This window comes from Lynx canadensis, chromosome E2 (genome assembly GCF_007474595.2).
Source record: "Lynx canadensis isolate LIC74 chromosome E2, mLynCan4.pri.v2, whole genome shotgun sequence".
NCBI classification, from domain to species: domain Eukaryota; kingdom Metazoa; phylum Chordata; class Mammalia; order Carnivora; family Felidae; genus Lynx; species Lynx canadensis.
This window is the reverse complement of record NC_044317.1, coordinates 43,676,150-43,693,656: the sequence shown is the minus strand read 5'-3', so window position 1 is coordinate 43,693,656 and position 17,507 is coordinate 43,676,150. Positions and strand designations below refer to the sequence as shown.

At 47.9% G+C, this 17,507-nt stretch overlaps 1 protein-coding gene and 1 long non-coding RNA gene across 2 annotated transcripts; one reads left to right on the top strand and one right to left on the bottom strand.

Annotated features, from left to right (window-relative positions):
- Positions 1–1,369: 1,369 nt before the first annotated feature.
- On the bottom strand, positions 1,370–2,378 carry LOC115503567 (free fatty acid receptor 2-like). The gene has a single exon (XM_030299879.1). The coding sequence runs from the start codon at positions 2,354–2,356 to the stop codon at positions 1,370–1,372; it is 987 nt and encodes a 328-aa protein (XP_030155739.1). The 5' UTR covers positions 2,357–2,378.
- Positions 2,379–4,484: 2,106 nt separating this feature from the next.
- Positions 4,485–16,407, top strand: LOC115503569. The gene is made up of 3 exons (XR_004343005.1): positions 4,485–5,163; positions 14,780–14,833; positions 15,769–16,407. It is a non-coding gene; the product is annotated as an uncharacterized LOC115503569 (long non-coding RNA).
- The last annotated feature ends 1,100 nt before the right edge of the window (positions 16,408–17,507 follow it).

The window sequence follows — 17,507 nt, the reverse complement described above, 5'->3', positions numbered from 1 at the left end:
TTGGTGTGGCTATATTTATATCAGACCAAATAAATTTTAAGGCAAAAGGAATGACCAACATTTCATTTTAGCAGGAAGACAGAACTACGAGGAGAAGAAGACAAGTTCACCATCACGGAGGAGCAGGTAACACACCTCTCCATGTAACTGGTAGATCAAATAGAGCAAAAGTAAATAATGGTTATAAGGATTCGAACATCACAGATGAACAAATTTGATCTAAGGTGTACAGAGACAACATGCGCCTGACGATTGCAGGATCTATGTTCTTGTCACACCTGGAACGTTAGATTGACAATATTCCAGGCCCAAAAGCAGTTCTTAACAAATTTCAAAGATTTGGAACCATTCAAACCATATTCTCTGGCCACAGTGCCATTTGGGTAGGAACAAATAACGAAAGGATCAAGAAGAATTTGTATGCTTGAAAATAAAGAAAATGTCTAAACTTGAGTCAAAGGAAAAAAATCCTGTGGAAATTAGGGCCTATAAGAACTTAAAATAGTGAAAATTATGCAAATGCAGGCTTGTAGCATCCCACTGACACTGTACTTCATAGTCTTACATGCTTGTGATAGCAAAGAACAGAGGTTAAAGATGAACGAATGTCAACTTGAAATACGTTAGAAAGTGAACAACTGAAAAGACTCCATAAAGTAGGAGGAAGGGAACAACCCAACACTGATGAAATAGAAAGCGTAGATAAATACCAGAGAAGGCCTTGGGCTTTTGAAAAGATGAGTTTCAACAGACTTCTGGCAAGATAGATGACGCAAAAAAGAAGACACACATACAAAGTGTTGGAGACTGAAAATAGGGCAGAACTACTGACGAGTATCCTGACCCGAGTTTCTTCCCACCAGAGCTGACTCTTCCCTCAAGGACTGTTTTTTTCTTGCCCGTTTCATAGACTTGAGCCAACAACCGCTTTGGCTGGGGGGCTAGACCTCCGGGCTCCCATGGCAGGATCCTGTCTGACTCTCCAGACTCCTGCCTGTGCTAGACGTTCAGACCTGGAGCGTGGAGCCCCCCCCCCCCCCCCCGCCCCGCCGAGTCAGGGCCAAGGATCGAGCAAAAAGCTTTGCACCGGCTGAAGGAATGCTACCATCATATAGCTACTGAATGGGGAGAGAATTCCAAGGGTAAGAGGGCTGTGGCTGACCAGGAGGCAGTGCCGGCCACAAATAAGGAAATGTCATAACTGCCAGGAAACAAAACAAAAGCACCGACCCAGTGGATGAGTTGGATTTGAGAGGTCTACTGCTCTTCTGTGCCTCTTAAGCTAGGCACAGGTGAACTCACCCCAGTTCTGTTTCACTGTTCCCCATTTGGAGCCCTCCCCGCAAAATGTTTCCCCGAGCTGGCAGAGTTAGTCTCCTGTGAAGCCGACATTGGCCATATCCAAACTCTCATCTCCTCTCTCTGCGGCGGCTTCTCCAGCTTTTCTCCTGCAGCGCCCTGCCAGCGAGGCAGCCCAGCTCTGCAGACTCCGTAGCCTCCTATCCAAGGCTTTGCGCATAACTGAGGAGGAGAAATAGAAAACCAAGGGGTCGATGCAAGCATTGAGAGCACTGAGCAACACAGCGTACACCCGCCATTTTTCACTTTTTCCCTCTAAGAACCCCACCACGTGAGACACATTGTAGGGCCCAAAGCAGACCAGGAAGTTGAAGAGGGTCACGGCGGCCAGCGCCACCGCTCTCCAGCGCTTCCGCGTCCCCACTTGGGGTCTGGAGAGCATGATACGCACAAAGCGCCAGTAGCAGAAGATGGTGACCAGCATGGGGATGAGGAAGAGGGTGAGACACAGCTCTAGCCGCACAGGAAGCAATATGGCCAGTTGCTCTTGGGTGAAGTTGTCATAGCAGAGAGGGAGGCTGTTGGCCTCACCCCCGACCTTGTTGGCTGGTAAGTAATGGACGATGACCACAATGCTGCAGCGTCCGAAGGACAAGAGGCAGGAGATCAGAGAGGCGATCACTCCGTACACAGGTTGACGGGACTGCTTGTACTGCACGGGGAAAGCCACGCTGCGGTAGCGCTCGATGCTGATGCCCGCCAGGAGCCACGTGCTGTAGTAGATGCTGCTGTAGAAGCCGTAAGCAGTGAGGGCGCAGAGGACATCCCCCAAGGGCCAGAAATCGTAGGCGGCCTCAACCATCTTGAAGGGCAGCAGCAGCAGCAGCAGGAGGTCCGCCAGCGTCAGGCTGAGCAGGAGGATGTGGACGGGCGCAGGGTGAGGCTGGTGGACCCGCCCCATGAAGGCCCGCAGGGCCAGGAGGTTGGCAGGGAGACCAATGAGAAAATACATTATGTAGACAAAGAGAAGTCCCAGGCTGTGGGGACTCGGGGCCATCCTTCCTGAAGAGACAGAAAATGAGGTCAGAATCCTCTCTGACCATGGGCTTCCCAGCCCCTAACCAAGGTGACTCCATTGTCAGCCTCAGTGCGTCTCCTCTCCCTGCCTTGCCGAGTGGTTGTGGCTGACCCTTCAAAACTGAACACTGCTCTGCTTCCTGTGCTTCAGGGAGAAAGAAGGCCTCCTTGCTCCCTTGCACAATTACTTCTGGAAGGAAGAAGAGGAAAAGAAAGGAGAGGAGAGGTGGGGAGGGGAGGGAGGGAGGACAGGATGGAAGAAAGGAAGGATGATTAGCCTCCTAAACGTTGTGATGTCTTAGAAGTTCCCACAGGAAAAGTTCTGAGGTCTCCAAGTCCCCACTAGAAAGGCCCTTTTGTGAGGGCAGTGAGCTCATCTGTCTTGTTCACCACTGTGTCCTAGGACCTGGGACTGTGCCTGGTGCATAGTAGGTGCTCAACACTATCTGTTGACAAATGAATGGCTGTATGAACAGAGGGGAAGGAAATAGCTGCTTCATTACCTAGAGGGACTAAGCCTGAGGCTGTCGCCGAGTTTCTCCAAATTTTGCTCAGCCTGGTTGTGGTTTCTTTCTTTATATTTGCCTCTTTTCTCTTTCTTTTCCCTCCACAAGTCTTTGGGCTTGAACAGAAGACTTTCAGCTTCACCCCTGCAAATGAGAATTTGGTCAGGCCTGAGGGATGGGCATGTTGAGCCCGAGGTGAGTCCCAGACACCCAGCTTCTTGATTCTACGCTGAGCCCTTCAAAGAAAGCCTGTAGGTTTTGGGGCGGGGTGGGGGGAAGGGCTAGGGATGGGAGGGATCTGAGCTGGGCCAGGTCGGCAGGATCCCAGCCCCGGCCATGCCTCCTGTCAGTCACATGACTGGGAAAATCACTTAGGTCCTCATATCACAGATAACCATGATTTCTCTAGAAGTACCACAATTCCCAGCCTGCTACCTGCAAATGCACCCTTTCTCGCTGCCTGAAGAAAGCACATGTATGTGAGTTTTATGTCGATCGAGTATAACGTTTAATCTCTTATTTACCGCTAGAAGGGAGACATTTAAAATAAAACTTGAGTCCTCAACCTGTTACTGCTAGCATGTTACTGGTGTCCCATCTAGGTATCACGTTCCCAGAGCAGAGCATCTGAGGTAGAGGGCCAGGTGAACAGGGTCATTCCCATCTAGTTGGGGCTGAGCTCACTTTTCATTTTCCCACCCCTCTCACCTGCACTCAGCCCCCACCAGCACCACCAGCTCGCCATTTGACTTGTCCTGGCCCCTTTCCCATCTCTCTGACCTCTCGTCCTATCTCCTCGGAGAGTAAACTCCATACTCTGCCCCCCCTTCATAAGTTTATCTACACTCACTCCTTCCTTCTGTCCCATCCCTTTGTGGGCTTGTGATCCCAATGAACTCTTCCCTGAGCACAAGCAAAGTTGGGTGTCTTGCCTTTTCCTGGAGACAGTCAGATGGCTTTTCAAATTCGTTGGGTCTCAGGAGCAGGAAGAACTTTGTCTAACTGGACCACCTTTTTCTCTTCCACAAACACGAGACTTTTATACCTGGATGAGTCACGTGGTCAAAGAGAGGAAGGTCAGTAGCTGAGCTCTTCCCAAGGCAGTTTGACCCTCTGGATCCCCCACCAAATTCTGTCCCCACCAAACTTATTTCTCCCAGAATCCAGATCACAACTCTTCTTTTGGGCTTCCTCCTCTTTCCCCGTTTCAAGTAATCAATTCTGTTTTCCTTTGCATGGGAAATTATTTCAGTTTTGAACATGTGGCCTCTTCCTGCTCCTTCCACTCTTTCTGCACCCTTTCCTTCCCCATCTTTTCTCTCAAGGCCCCTGACATAATCAGTTTCCTGTTCTCTTTCTAGGAGGCTCTTCTGAAACTCATTAGTGTCCTAAGCATTGTCTGACTTCCTCTGGCCCATCAGGTCCCTTCCTTTTTTTATTTTTTTAATTTTTTAAAATATTTATTTATTTTTGAGAGAGAGAGGCAGACTGCAAGTGGGGGAGGGGCGGAGAGAGAGAGAGAGGGAGACACAGAATCCAAAGAAGGCTCTAGGCTCCAAGCTGTCAGCACAGAGCCCAACGCAGGGCTAGAACTCACAAACTGTGAGATCATGACCTGAGCCGAAGTTGGATGCTTAAACGACTGAGCCACCCAGTCGCCCCCCAGAAAGCATCTCTTATTGCCTATCACTCCCCACGTTGGTCCCCAAGTGATCTCTCTATGTTCCTGTAGGCTGGCCTTCCCTAACCTACACTGTACCTGTCCTAAAATGGGCATTCAGGAATTGGTTTTGATGCTTGATACACATGGGCAAAGGGAACATAATTATCTTTCACTCTCTACCAAATTAATTTGTACCATGTTGCTGTCTGCATTTGATTGAGCGACAGAAACTTACTGGAAAGGTGAAGAGTGCTGCCACATAAGGCTGCTCTCATCCTAAAATGCCAGGGGAGGGTCCTCCTTTCTCCACCCCTGTCCCCAAGGAGCTGATTCCCCAGTCAGAACAGAGCTGAAGAATCTATTAGCAGGTGCTAGGACCACGGGAGACCACGGGAGTCTGTTAGCCCACCCTTGGGATGTTGGCCTTCCCATGGGATGTTGGGGTGGCATCTAGGTAAGATTGGCTCTTCCGCAAGGGACTGTTTTGAAGTTTGTCCATAGAAAAAAACCAATGTACAATTCCTTGCATGTCACAGGCACTTGCATAACTGGAGTGAAAGGACAAGAGCTGGGGGTGCCCATAAGAGCTTGCCAGCTGCCGACACAAGCGACAAGGAGGTCAGAACCTGCACTTTTTGTCTTCCCTTTTATCTCCGTTCTGTCACCCAAGCCAGCAGTGTTGGGATGTCCTTGGTGCTCAGGTCCCAGGGTCACCAGGGTAGAAAGGGGAGTGCAGACTAAACTGTTTGAGAGAACCAGCAGGCTCCGTGGACCTCGCACACAGCCGCGTCACGGGGGCGGGCCACGCAGCATCCCTGCTTTCCTTCAGTGAAGCGTTGCCCAGGCTGCTCACGGCTGATTGGCACGTGGGCTTCCTCCATGTGCCTCACCTTTCACATCACCGCACCCCCCAGTTGTCAGACGCCTTGAGCCCTTGCTCCGTGCAGACCCTGCTCTAGGCGCCGCGGACATGGGCGAATGGGACAGACAGTAATCAGGGAAACCATCCAGGGAATTTCAAGTGAAGGAAGGAAGCAGAAAGGGAAATCAAGAGGGAGGCTGGTGTGGGGCTTTTGGGGGAGAGAGCTGTCAGGAAAGGCCTGGGCTAAGCAGGGATGTTCGCACGGAGGAGAGGAGCCAGCCATGGGTAGAGCGTTGCAGGTAGAGGGGACAGCGGGAACAGACTTGCTGCGTCAGAGGAACCGAAAGGAGGCCAGGGTGGCTGGGTGCAGAAGCCAGGTCAGGCCGCTCAGCCTGTGGGCGGCGGTGAGAGGGCCCAGGAGGGAGTTAGAGAGTGCTGACTGTCATCTGGAGTTGTTCGACCTCAGAGGACAGACAGCTGTCACATCTGCATCCGTTGATCTTATCTCCCTCTCTTGGTCTTTGGTGTGTCCCGATAAGCTGCCCTAGCCAGGCAGAAGCTGACAGCCCCCTTCTTGTTCCTCCTAACACACATCACTGTGTCTTCATCACTGTCCTCTTCAGCATCAGCACCAACAGATTGGGGAAAGGCCAGAGGGGGGTGCTGAACATGAAGTCTCTGGGAAACATTTTAAGAGGCTAAGGAACAGTGGTGTCCAGTCACACGCTCAGTGGCATGCGCCACCAGGGGAAGGGAAGGACACGGGCCCATCCAGGGAGCAGGGTTCAAGGTAGTCACTGCCGTACTTGCTCTTGAGCCAGCCCCCTGGACAGCTCAGCCCACTGCGGTTCAGCTGCACCCCTTGGAGGTCGACTGCGTGCAGTCGAAGATGGAGAAACCTCACCTGTTAGGAAATTAAGGTTTTCTGGCCACCACTCCCTCCGCCGGCTGCTGCCTCTGTGTGCCCTGGCTTCCCACGTCTCGGGAGTGGGGCCCCAGGGTACACAGGTTTGCCACCCCCTCCTTCCAGTTACTCAGACCAAAACCCCAAGACAGAGCTGTGATTCTTCTCTTCCTCTGCCATTTATTCCATGAGCAGACGTCTTCCGCTGTCTCTTCACAATATATCCCCAATCTCACCACTGACCACACCCTCCGCTGCCACCCTGGTTCAAGCTGTCATCCCCATCGCTCGCCTGTGTCCCTGAACGATCTCCTCCTGTCTGATCTCCCTGCTACTCCTGTTGCCCCTTCAGTCTGTTCTCCACACGGCGGCCAGAATGGTCCTGTTAGAACCTAAGTAGTCACATCCCTCCTCTACTCAAAACCCCGTGACCTCCCCATCTCTTGTCGATGCCACAGTCCTTACTGTGGCCTGCAGGCTCTACTGTGTTGGCTTCCTGTCCCTGTCACTCTCTGACCTCATGTCCTGCTCCTCTCTCTCCCCTCATTACTTGGGACACTTCTCTGGAGGGTGCGATTTGCTGATGCCTTTCAGAATGAAAAACCCCATACCATCTGGTCCAACACGCTGACATCTATGAGTTTATTATATGGATGTACTTTCCCGTGTGCATGAAGTACATCCTCACAGTGTTCTTTGTCTGTTTGTTCTGTGATAATAAAAGACTGGGAACAACTTCTATCCGTCAGTAGGGATCTGATGGAGTAAAAGCCATGGGGCACCCAGTCGGTAGACCCGCCATGCACCTGCTACAGGTAACCAGGCAGATCTGCAAATGCCAGCGTAGATCAAACTGCGAGATGTATTGTTAAAAGGAAAAAGCATGTCGTAGGAATGGCGCGTTGCGTGAGAGAAGGGGACACACGCCCACACATTGACTCAGTGAGGGTTTCCTGAGCAGCCCCCATGCTACCACCCTCGCCAGTGCTGGGGAATCAGCAGCGAACAGGCCTTGCTTCGCGGAGCTGACATTCCGTTGGTGCAAGGCAGTCTGCGGATGGATCGTAGCATAAGCCGGGGGTTGGACTGGGGCTAAGAAGGAAGACAGACTCGAGTCTGTCGAGAAGGAAGACAAGAGGGCGAGTCTGCGAAGGCCTCTCAGAGGAGGTCATGTTTGAGCAGAGACCCGCAAGGAAGAAGAGAATGAGGTGTGAGACTGTCGTGGTGTTCCGGACGCAGGGACGGCAAGCCCCGAGGGAAGCCGGTGTGTTGGGAGAGGCCAGGCAGGCCGGAGCGGCAGCAAGGGGACCAGGAGAGGGCAGAGTTGTGCTAATGAAGTCAGGTGCTCAGCAGGCCCGGGACCACGTGGGGCCTCCTGGCTGTGGAGTGACACCTGGAATATGGTGGGCAAAGGTGTGAGGTAAGCTGTTTCACGTTTCCAAAGGATCCTTCTGGATGCCGGGTGAGTGTAGATTGGGGACGGGACACGCATGAGCCGTGGTTTGTCTCTGGAAAGGAGAACTGGGTGTTGGGATGGGAGGGAGACTTTTCTGTGTAGATCCTTTTGTGCTGTTAGATCATGAGATCGAGCCCCATATTGGGCTCTGCACAGACAGCGTGGAGCCTACTTGGGATTCTCACTCTCCCCCTCTCTCCGCCCCTTCCCCGCTCGCGTGCGCGCGTGTGTGTATGTGTGTGTGTGTGCATGCATGCACACACTCTCTGTCTCTCTCAAAATAAAAACATTTAAAAAAACCAAAAAACTTTTTTCTGGGTGTGTGTGATCTTAAAAAAAAAAAAATTAAAAGCAAGAGAAAACATCCACAGCTAACATTTACTGAGCATTCTTCACGAGCTGTGCTGTGTGTCACACAAACACCTGTGATTAAGCAGAGACGGTCCTGTACGTGATAGAGTACATCCCACACCACCCAGCCAGAGCCTTCTCTTCTGTTGGGCTGCCCCAGGTGGGAGAGTGGATAGGACCAAGGTAGACATAAAAAAGGAAGAGGACAGAGCTACGGGCCTCCTGGCCATTGGATCCCCACCCATTCCCACCCATACTTGGCATTATCCAGCTTCTGGATTTTTGCCAGTTCAATGGCTATCAAGCAGTGTCTGTTTGCTGTTTTAATGCATCCCCATTTTACTGATTACTAATGGGTTTCACATCACTCAATAGGATGCAGGCTCTCTTAGCCCATAATCACCGTTCTGGACAGCGTCTCAGTGATGGCTCTTAATTGCAGCAACAGAAGCCAACTCTGCTAATTTAGAGATGATATGATAACATGTTGGGTAGCTCAGAGATCTGCCAGGAAGGCTGGAGAACGAAGCTTGGAGAATAAAGGGAGCTGTGCAGTCAGGACCACGTTAAAAGCTATGCCACCCAACCCAGTCCAGTGAGGGCACAGGAGCCCCTCCCCTTCAAACCCACACACGCTGCGGCCCTAGAGTCACATTCTATTTGCCACCACTGCTGCCACCGCCGGGAGCAATTCCCTGCTGCCTTCCTTCTTTGTACCACTTTGTAGCCTCAGATTTGAGTTTGGGCAGCTGAACCTGATTAGCTAAACACAGGAGAGATGCCCAGAAAACAAGGTCCCAGCGTTATCAGCTTCTCTGGTGGGAGCCAGGCTCTGCTTCCCACCAAGACTAAAGATTCAGACATGGGCAGTTCCCTAAACACGGGAAGGGAGTCAGGTGCTGGGGAACTGAAGGATGCTCAGTGTTCTTACAGCAGGGCCCCTCAGCGGTCAGGACAGCCTAGACCACTTCCATTTTTTGAAGTTCCCAGTCTATGAAGAAAAAAAAAAGGTGACGATATTCTCAAATGGGGTTGTAATGGTAGAACAGCCTCTTACCATGAAATAAGAAATGGGACTGTACCATTCACAAAATAGTTGTAGGATTTTCTCTGCCTGCTTTTTGACAGTGTGCGGTGAAGTGTAGAACCAGAAATGAGCCATGGGTTTAAAAACTAGGTCCTGTCAAGATATTTGTGTGACTGTGTGTTTAACCTCACCTGGGGATCACGTCCTAAGAGTAAATGGGCCCGGGGCCAGATGCCCTGCAGACAGGCACCGGGGCGAGCCTGGTATCAGCGGATGGGCCGGGCCTGCCTGGCTCAGAGCACGGGTGCTGCCCTACCTGTTGTGCTGATGCAGAATTCCGAGGAGGTGAATTCTGCACCCTGAGGCCATCTCAAATGGGATATAGCCGCGTTATGGAAAGAGCGGGACTTGACAGATGCCAGTAAACCCTAACTTCGTTTCTTCCCCCACAACCCTTCGTCCTGTGGTAGCACGACTTCTCGAGGGCCCTGGCTCCTGTGGGTACTCTTAGACGGTAAGAGTCCGGTCTGTGGAATAATCACGTAGCTCCAGCCCGGTGTAATATCAAAGTTCCCAATTCTGTTCCGGGGAGCACTTCTCCCTCCCGGCTCTGCGATGTCGCCGACTGACAGCCTGCAGAGGAAGGGCCTGGCGCGGTGGGATTTCTCTTTCTTGGCTCCGTCTGGTCTCCTATGCTCTCCTACTCGTTAGCTACAGCTTCCGGCCCCTCCCCGTGGGCAGAGAGGATGCAGGAGGGGCCGGGAATGTCTAGCTGGCCTGGTACGGTTATGACCTGGGGCTGATGCCCTCTGGGCGGGACATGTCTAGTGCTGACTCGGTCTCCAGTGGAGGCCCTTTGCAGGTTCTTGGACCTCCCAGCTGGAACCTTTCTCTGCGTTTCCTTTGGATGTGAGTGCCTCCTCCACCCGGTCACTCAGTCCGGTCTCTGCTCCTGGGCCTCCTCTCTGTGGGACCTCACTGGGCCTCCGGGCTGACTCTTGGGTGGGGTCATTCATGAAATGACTAGACTGGCTCGCCAGCAGAGGGTCCCCCTTTGGTCCAAGGGGACCGTGGACCGTACCATTGTCAGTAGGACAGCAGCTCACCGCCAGTGTGGCCGCTTGTCCTGGTTTGATTTTTCCCAGCAAGCTTCTGGCACCAGCCTTCGCGTCCTCTAAACTTCAGGGACATGTCAAGCCCTGCCGGTGGCTGTCTTCAAGCCCATCTGTTGTGCATTATGTGCGAGCAGGAAGCTCCCCGTCGTCCTCCCACTGGAGTCAGAACACGGTACACTCGCAGCGTTCCAGAAAGTTTTCAGTGTCTCCTCTTCCACGTCCCAGTTCCTTGTATCTGGCCTAGACGTGGGCCTTGAACCAGGGCTGATAAAACCGGTTTCCAGAGTCCGTGTGGATGGTCTAACGCCTTCCATTGGATGGGGATGTGGTGGCACTTGGCGTCTGTTGATCTTTTTTCTAAGTTACCACGTTAATTTTCATTTTACAATGTATTTTAGTTGCATATGGTTGACACACAACGTTACATTACTTTCGGATGTACAACGTAGCGATTCCCAAGTTTGTATATTATTCTGTGTTCAACACAAGTATAGCTACGGTCTATCCCAATGCATCGCTATTATGATATCATTGACTCTGTTCCTTGTGCTGTGGCTTTTATCCCCACGACTTATTGATTCCTTAGCTGGAATCCTGTCCCTCCCATTCCCCTTCACCCATTTTGCCCATCCCCCCACCCCTAAGCTAACTTTTTTTAAAGTAATTCATTGAATATATTGAGCATATACCAGGACTAACTAGGGTAGGGGGTCAGATACTTTGAGTACAGGCCCCTCCATTCTGGATTTTATTTTTTTTTTATTTTTTAATTAATTAATTAATTTTAAATTTACATCCAAGTTAGCATATAGTGTAACAATGGTTTCAGGAGTAGATTCCTTAATGCCCCTCACCCATTTAGCCTTCCCCTGCTCCCACAACCCCTCCAGTAACCCTCTGTTTGCTCTCTATATTTAAGAGTCTCCTGTATTTTCTCCTGCTCCCTGTTTTTATCTTATTTTTCCTTCCCTTCCCCTATGTTCATCTGTTTTATTTCTTAAGTTCCACTTAAGAGTGAAATCATATGATATTTATCTTTCTCTGGCTGTCTGACTTTGCGTAGAATAATACACTCTAGCTCCATCCACATTGTTGCAAATGGCAAGATTTCATTCTTTTTGATGACTATATATGTGTGTGTGTGTGTATGTATGTATGTATATATATATGTGTATATCTATCAAATATATATGTCAAATATATATATATCTTTCAAATAAATATATATATACACATACACACACACATATATACATATATATATGTGTGTATATATATATATATATATATATATATATATACACACACATACACACACAATGCACACACACACACACCACATCTTCTGTATCCATTCATCAGGTGATGGACATTTGGGCTTTTTCCATAATTTGGCTATTGTTGATAACGCTGCTGTGAACATTTGGGCGCATGTGCCCCTTCAAATCAACATTTTCATATCCTATGCATAAATACCTAGTCATGCCATTGCTGGGTTGTAAGGTAACTATTTTTAATACTTTGAGGAACCCCTACACTGCTTTCCAGAACAGCTGCGCCAGTTTGCATTCCCACCAGCAGTGCAAAAGTGTTCCCCTTTCTCCACATCCTCACCAACATCTGTTGTTTCCTGAGTTGTTAATTTTAGCCATTCTGACAAGTGAGAGGTGGTAACTCATTTTGGTTTTGATTTGTATTTCCCTGATGATGAATGATGTTGAACATCTTTTCATGTGTCTGTTAGCTATCTGGATGTCTTCTTTGGAAACATGTCTGTTCATGTCTTCTGGCCATTTCTTCACTGGATTATTTGTTTTTTGGGTGTTGAGTTTGATAAGTTCTTTATAGATTTTGGCTACTAGCCTTTTATTTATTTAATATGTCATTTGCAAATATCTTCTCCCATTCCATCAGTTGCCTTTTAGTTTTGTTGATTGTTTCCTTTGCTGTGCAGAAGGTTTTGATCTTGATGAGGTCCCAATAGTTCATTTTTGCTTTTGTTTCCCTTGCCTCTGGAGACCTGTCTAGTAAGAAGTTGCTGTACCCGAGGTCAAAGAGGTTTTTGCCTGCTTTCTCCTCTAGGGTTTTGATGGTTTCCTGTCTCACATTTAGGTCTTTCATCCATTTTGAGTTTATTTTTTGTGCATGGTGTAAGCCTAATTAAAATTAAAAGTTTATTTTTTGTGTAAGTAAGAAAGTGGTCCAGGTTCATTCTTCTGCATGTCACTGTCCAGTTTCTCCAACACCATTTGCTGAAGAGACTGTCTTTTTTCCACTGGATATTCTTTCCTCCTTTGTTGAAGATTAGTTGGCCATACATTTGCAGGTCCATTTCTGGGTTTTCTATTCTGTTCCATTGATCTATGTGTCTGTTTTTGCAAGCACCTGAAACTTCTGTGCCCTATTCTGTGTTCCAGCTTGGTCAGAATCAAGGTGGTGAATGTTCCTCCACTATTTTTTTTTTTTAATTTTAAAAGCTTACATAATCATGCAAGAATATATCCTTCTTGTCAAAGGATTCAACAATACAGAAGTGAAATGTGAAATGCTACTTCACTTCCCCAATGCACTTCTTCCTTTCTAGGGGTAATCTGTTTATTTATATCCATATATGTACATATAGAAATGTAAAGTTTTAAAAATTGCATAGATGGAGTAATACTATGCATATTGCTTTCAAACTTCATTTTTCACTATTTAATATGTCTGATGAACTGTCACATTATTGAAGTTTTCAGGTCTTTTGTAATGACAAACAGTGCTTCAGTAAATGTCTGTCTGTCTATCTATCTAAATACATGTATTTTTGTTACATGTATTAAAAATTTTTTTAATGTTTATTTACTTTTGAGAGAGAGAAAGAGAGAGAGACAGAGAGACAGAGTGCAAGCGGGGGAGGGGCATAGAGAGAGGGAGACAGATTTTGAACCAGGCTTGAAACACGAGATCATGACCTGCACCAAAGTCGGACACTTAATCAACTGAGCTACCCAGGCGCCACTGGTTAGATGGATTTTTAGATATATAATTGATAGAACTCCTGGGTCAAAGAGATGTTCTTTAAAATTTTTGATAGCTATTTATGTATTACCTTCCTGAAAATGTTCAGTAATTTATGTTCCTACCAACCATGTATGAGGGTACCCATTTCTGTGCACCTTCTGCAATAGTGGATATTTTGAATCTTTAATATTTTTTGCTAATAGGTTGGGTAAAAATGATGATGTCTTATTGTTTACGATGTATTGCAGTTGATTACAATGTGATGTATTGTATTGATTACATGTGAAGGATTCTTTCTAATTAAGTGATCCAAACCCATTTCGCATCAGTGGGAGGGAATGGGCTATTCAGTAAATTATGTTGGGATAGCTGAGTATACGTTTGAAAGAGTTACAACTTGACAATAAAAGTAAAATCCAGCTATGCTAAATATCAGATATATCTTTTAAAAGTATAGAAGTTGTGTAGGTATTATATAAGATCGTTTTTAAGCCTTGCAATTGAGAAGGCTTTTTTTCTAGCATGACATAAATGTAGAAGTCATGGAAGTAATGATAAACTTTAGTACATAAAAATATAAAGCTATGGGAAAAGTTACTAACAAAGTAAAAGACCCCATCTTTCTGCATATAAAACTGAAAAAGCATTTGTAAATGCAAACATTGATAGATATGCAAATACCCTGCAAACTAATAAGAAAAAGGCAACTATAGGAAAAAAGATAAATGACTATATTCAATATGCAAATATTTGCTACCTCATTTTTTTTTAAGTTTATTTACTTATTTTGAGAGAGAGAGCATGCATGCATGCACACGCGCAAGCCAGAATGGAGCAGAGAGAGAGAATCCCAAACAGGTCAGCATGGAGCCTGACATGGGGCTCAAAATCATTAACTGTGAGATCATGACCTGAGCCCAAATCAAAAGTCAGATGCTTAACCAACTGAGCCACCCAGGCACCCTGCTACCTCACTTTTTATAAGAGAAATTAAAAGTAAAATAGTACTGAGGGGATGCTTAATTTTATGTATGAGCGTGGCTGGGCCACAGTGCCCATGTATTTGGTCAAATGTTATTCTAGATGTTTCTGTGAAGATACTTTTGGATGAGACTTACATTTAAATTGGTAGACTTTGAGTGAAGCAGATTTCCCTCCAATCAGTTGAAGACCTGAATAGAAGGCTGGCCTTCCCTGAGCAGGAGGGAGTTCTCCAGCGGACTGCCTTCATATTTCATTTGCCACATTGACTCCTCCTTGTCTCCCAGCCCCAGACTACCTTTGGACTTGAACTGCAACTTTTTGGACCTGAGTCTCCAGCCTACCAGCCTCCTCCATCAGATTTTGGGCTCCCAAACCACCACAGTCACATGAGCCAATTTCTTAGATAAATCTCTTTCCATGCATACACACATCCTATGGGCTCTTTCTCTGGAGGACCCTAATACACCGAGTTACTGAATTTTAAATGCCAACTTAAAAAAAAGCTACAATGTGATATTTCCCCTTGTTGCAGAGGTATGGAGCCTCCTACAGACGGTTGGTGACAGAGTTGATTCATCTGGGGAAGGTAATTTGTCAATATTTAAAATATCAAATGCATGTACCATATAATACAGCGGCACCTCTTACAAAATGTATAAATGCACTGACATTTATGGAAAAGGATGTTTTTTGTAGCATTATTTATGACAGTGGAAAATTAGAGATACTTTTTCTTATTCGTTCATTTATTTATCAAGTACCAAATGCCTATTCTGTGCTAGATACTGTTTTAGGCACCTGGGTATACAGAACAAATGAAACAGACATGGTGACTGCTGGCAAGGGCTTCCCAGCGTACAGGGAGGAACTACATACTAAAAAAAATGAACAGCCAAATATGCAAATCAAACTGTCATAGCGCAGTGTGGGATAATGTCAAGTGGTGAGGGTTACTTGAGATGGGGTGATCAGGGAAGGCCTCTCTAAAGTGACGCTGGCAAGAAAACCTGAAAGAAGAGGTGACCCGGCCAGGTCAAGCAGAGGAGAAACTGTGTGCAGAGACTGAGAACTTGGCTGCTCGAGGCCAGGCCAGCAGAGTGATGTCGATGAAAGTAGGATGAGCCCCCAAGGGCTTAGAGACAGGGAGAGGCAGGGACAGATGGCACAGGGCCTGGAAGCCAGGAAGAGAGGATAGGAATGGACAGTAGACAATGACACGATCCAATTATGTTCTTCAAAGGCCCCCCCTGGCTGTGATATGAACCAACGAGAATGAGGACAAGTAGAAAAGCCAGGTTGGAAGCTTTTGGAGTCCAGGTGAGAGATCCTAGTAGCTATGCACTGGAGAGAAGCAGGTTTGTGCCAGACACATTCTGGAGATAGACGCAGTAGGACTCGATGATGAATTGCGTGTGGGCAGTAAGGGAGTGGGCGTCAAGAATGGCTGTTGTGCGTTGGTGGGATAGTTGCCTTCTAAGAATGGCTTTCTGACCACTGTACACCTGTCCAAACGGCCGCCAGGGCCACCAGGTGCCACAAGGAGGCGGAGCGCTGAGTCTCTTCTATGGCTGGAAGGAATGCAGAGTGGTACAACCGACAGCAAACAGGTGGAAGGTATCTTTAAAAGTGAAACATTCAACTACCAGATGACTCAGCCATCCCTCTCCTGGATATTTGACCCAGAGAAGTGAAAACTCGAGTCCACACAAAAAACCAGTGCGTGAATGTTTCGAGCAGCTCTATCCATGACTGTCCTGAACTGAAAGAACCCAAGTGTCCTTCAGTGGGTGCACGGATAAGCAAATGGTGGTGTAGCCAGACAGTGGAACGAACCACTTAGCACTAAAAGGAAATAAACCGTGATGCTCACAGTAACCGGGGCGAATTTCAGAGACCTTTTGCTGAGTGGAAGAAGAAAGTGTCAAAAGGTTAAAGACTGGATGCTTCCATTTAGGTGTCGTTTTTGAAGAGATAAATACGATAGACCTGTGGTTGTCGGTGGTTAGGAGCCAGGGGAAGAAGTGACTATAACTGTTGTTTATCTTGATCGTGGTGGTGGTTACAGGAATCCATGAGTGTTAAAATTCACAGAACTGTTTAGTCCTCCCTGAAAAAGTTCCTTTTTATTGTATGATCGTTTTAAAAATAAAAAAAAATGAAACCTTTAAAAAAAAAAAAGATTCCTGGGTTTCTGGCAGGGGCAGGTAGGTGGATGGTTGTTGGGGTGGGGGTTCAGATGTGGGGAAGGGAATGAAGAGCTCAGTTCGGACGTGTGAAGTTGAGATGTTCAGAGTTGGGCGCACAAGAGTCTGGGGCTGGAGATGGAAATTTGGGAGTCATCAATGGTGAAAGCCGTGGTCATGGATTAGAACACCTGGGGAGAGAGGGTGGAGAGCAAGAGCAAAAGGGGACGGCCTTCCAGAACAATGCCTACCAGAGCATGGGAGCGGGAGGAGGAGCCAGGGTTGAGATAGAGGCCCCCAGGGATTGTGGGAGCTCCTCCGTGGGCACCTCTGCTCTGCCCTGCCTGTGTCCGCCAGAGACCTCCCTTGAGAGGGCGGGGTGGCGGGTAGCTTTAGAGCAGGGCTGCTGGCCGGGGCAGGGACTTGGAAATGCTAAGAACGATTTTAGAAAGTCAGCAGATCTCTGCAGCTGTTTGCCATCGGATCCGGGCAAAGTTATCTCTGAGCTGCACTTGTGGCAAAATGACACTTCCTCCTGCTTCTTCCGTCACCCATTCCCAGTATCTGAACCCTCCTCGGTGTCCACCGCTGCAGGGGCCACACTGGAAGCCTGAGAACCAGATCACAGCCCTCAGGCCTGCCTCTTTTTCACCGCACACAACACTTTAACGTTTCATCGGCTTTAAAAAAAAAAAGGAGGGGGGTAAGATTTCAAAAAACATTGGTAACAGCTGGGTTTTCAGCTGGGAGAAGCGGAAGGTATGGCAGCCCTGAGCCCACAGCCTTTCTTGGTGACAAGACAGGAGTTGAGTTCTGACGAGCTGTGCATTCCCCAGTTGGCCATAGACCGTGTGGGTCTCTGGCACCCAGATAAGAGCTGGTTGCCACCGATCACATGCTTGCACCATGGTTTCTGCCCTTTCCTGTAACCTGGGTGCCCGTATTACAGCAGTCACGTCTGCAGAAGGGCACAGCAAAAGCAGAGACCTGCGTGGCTTTTTGAAATGTGGGAAGGTTTATCGCCGACGTTATGTACACATATAATATGAGGTGACACAGAGAGGCGAGGTGGCATGA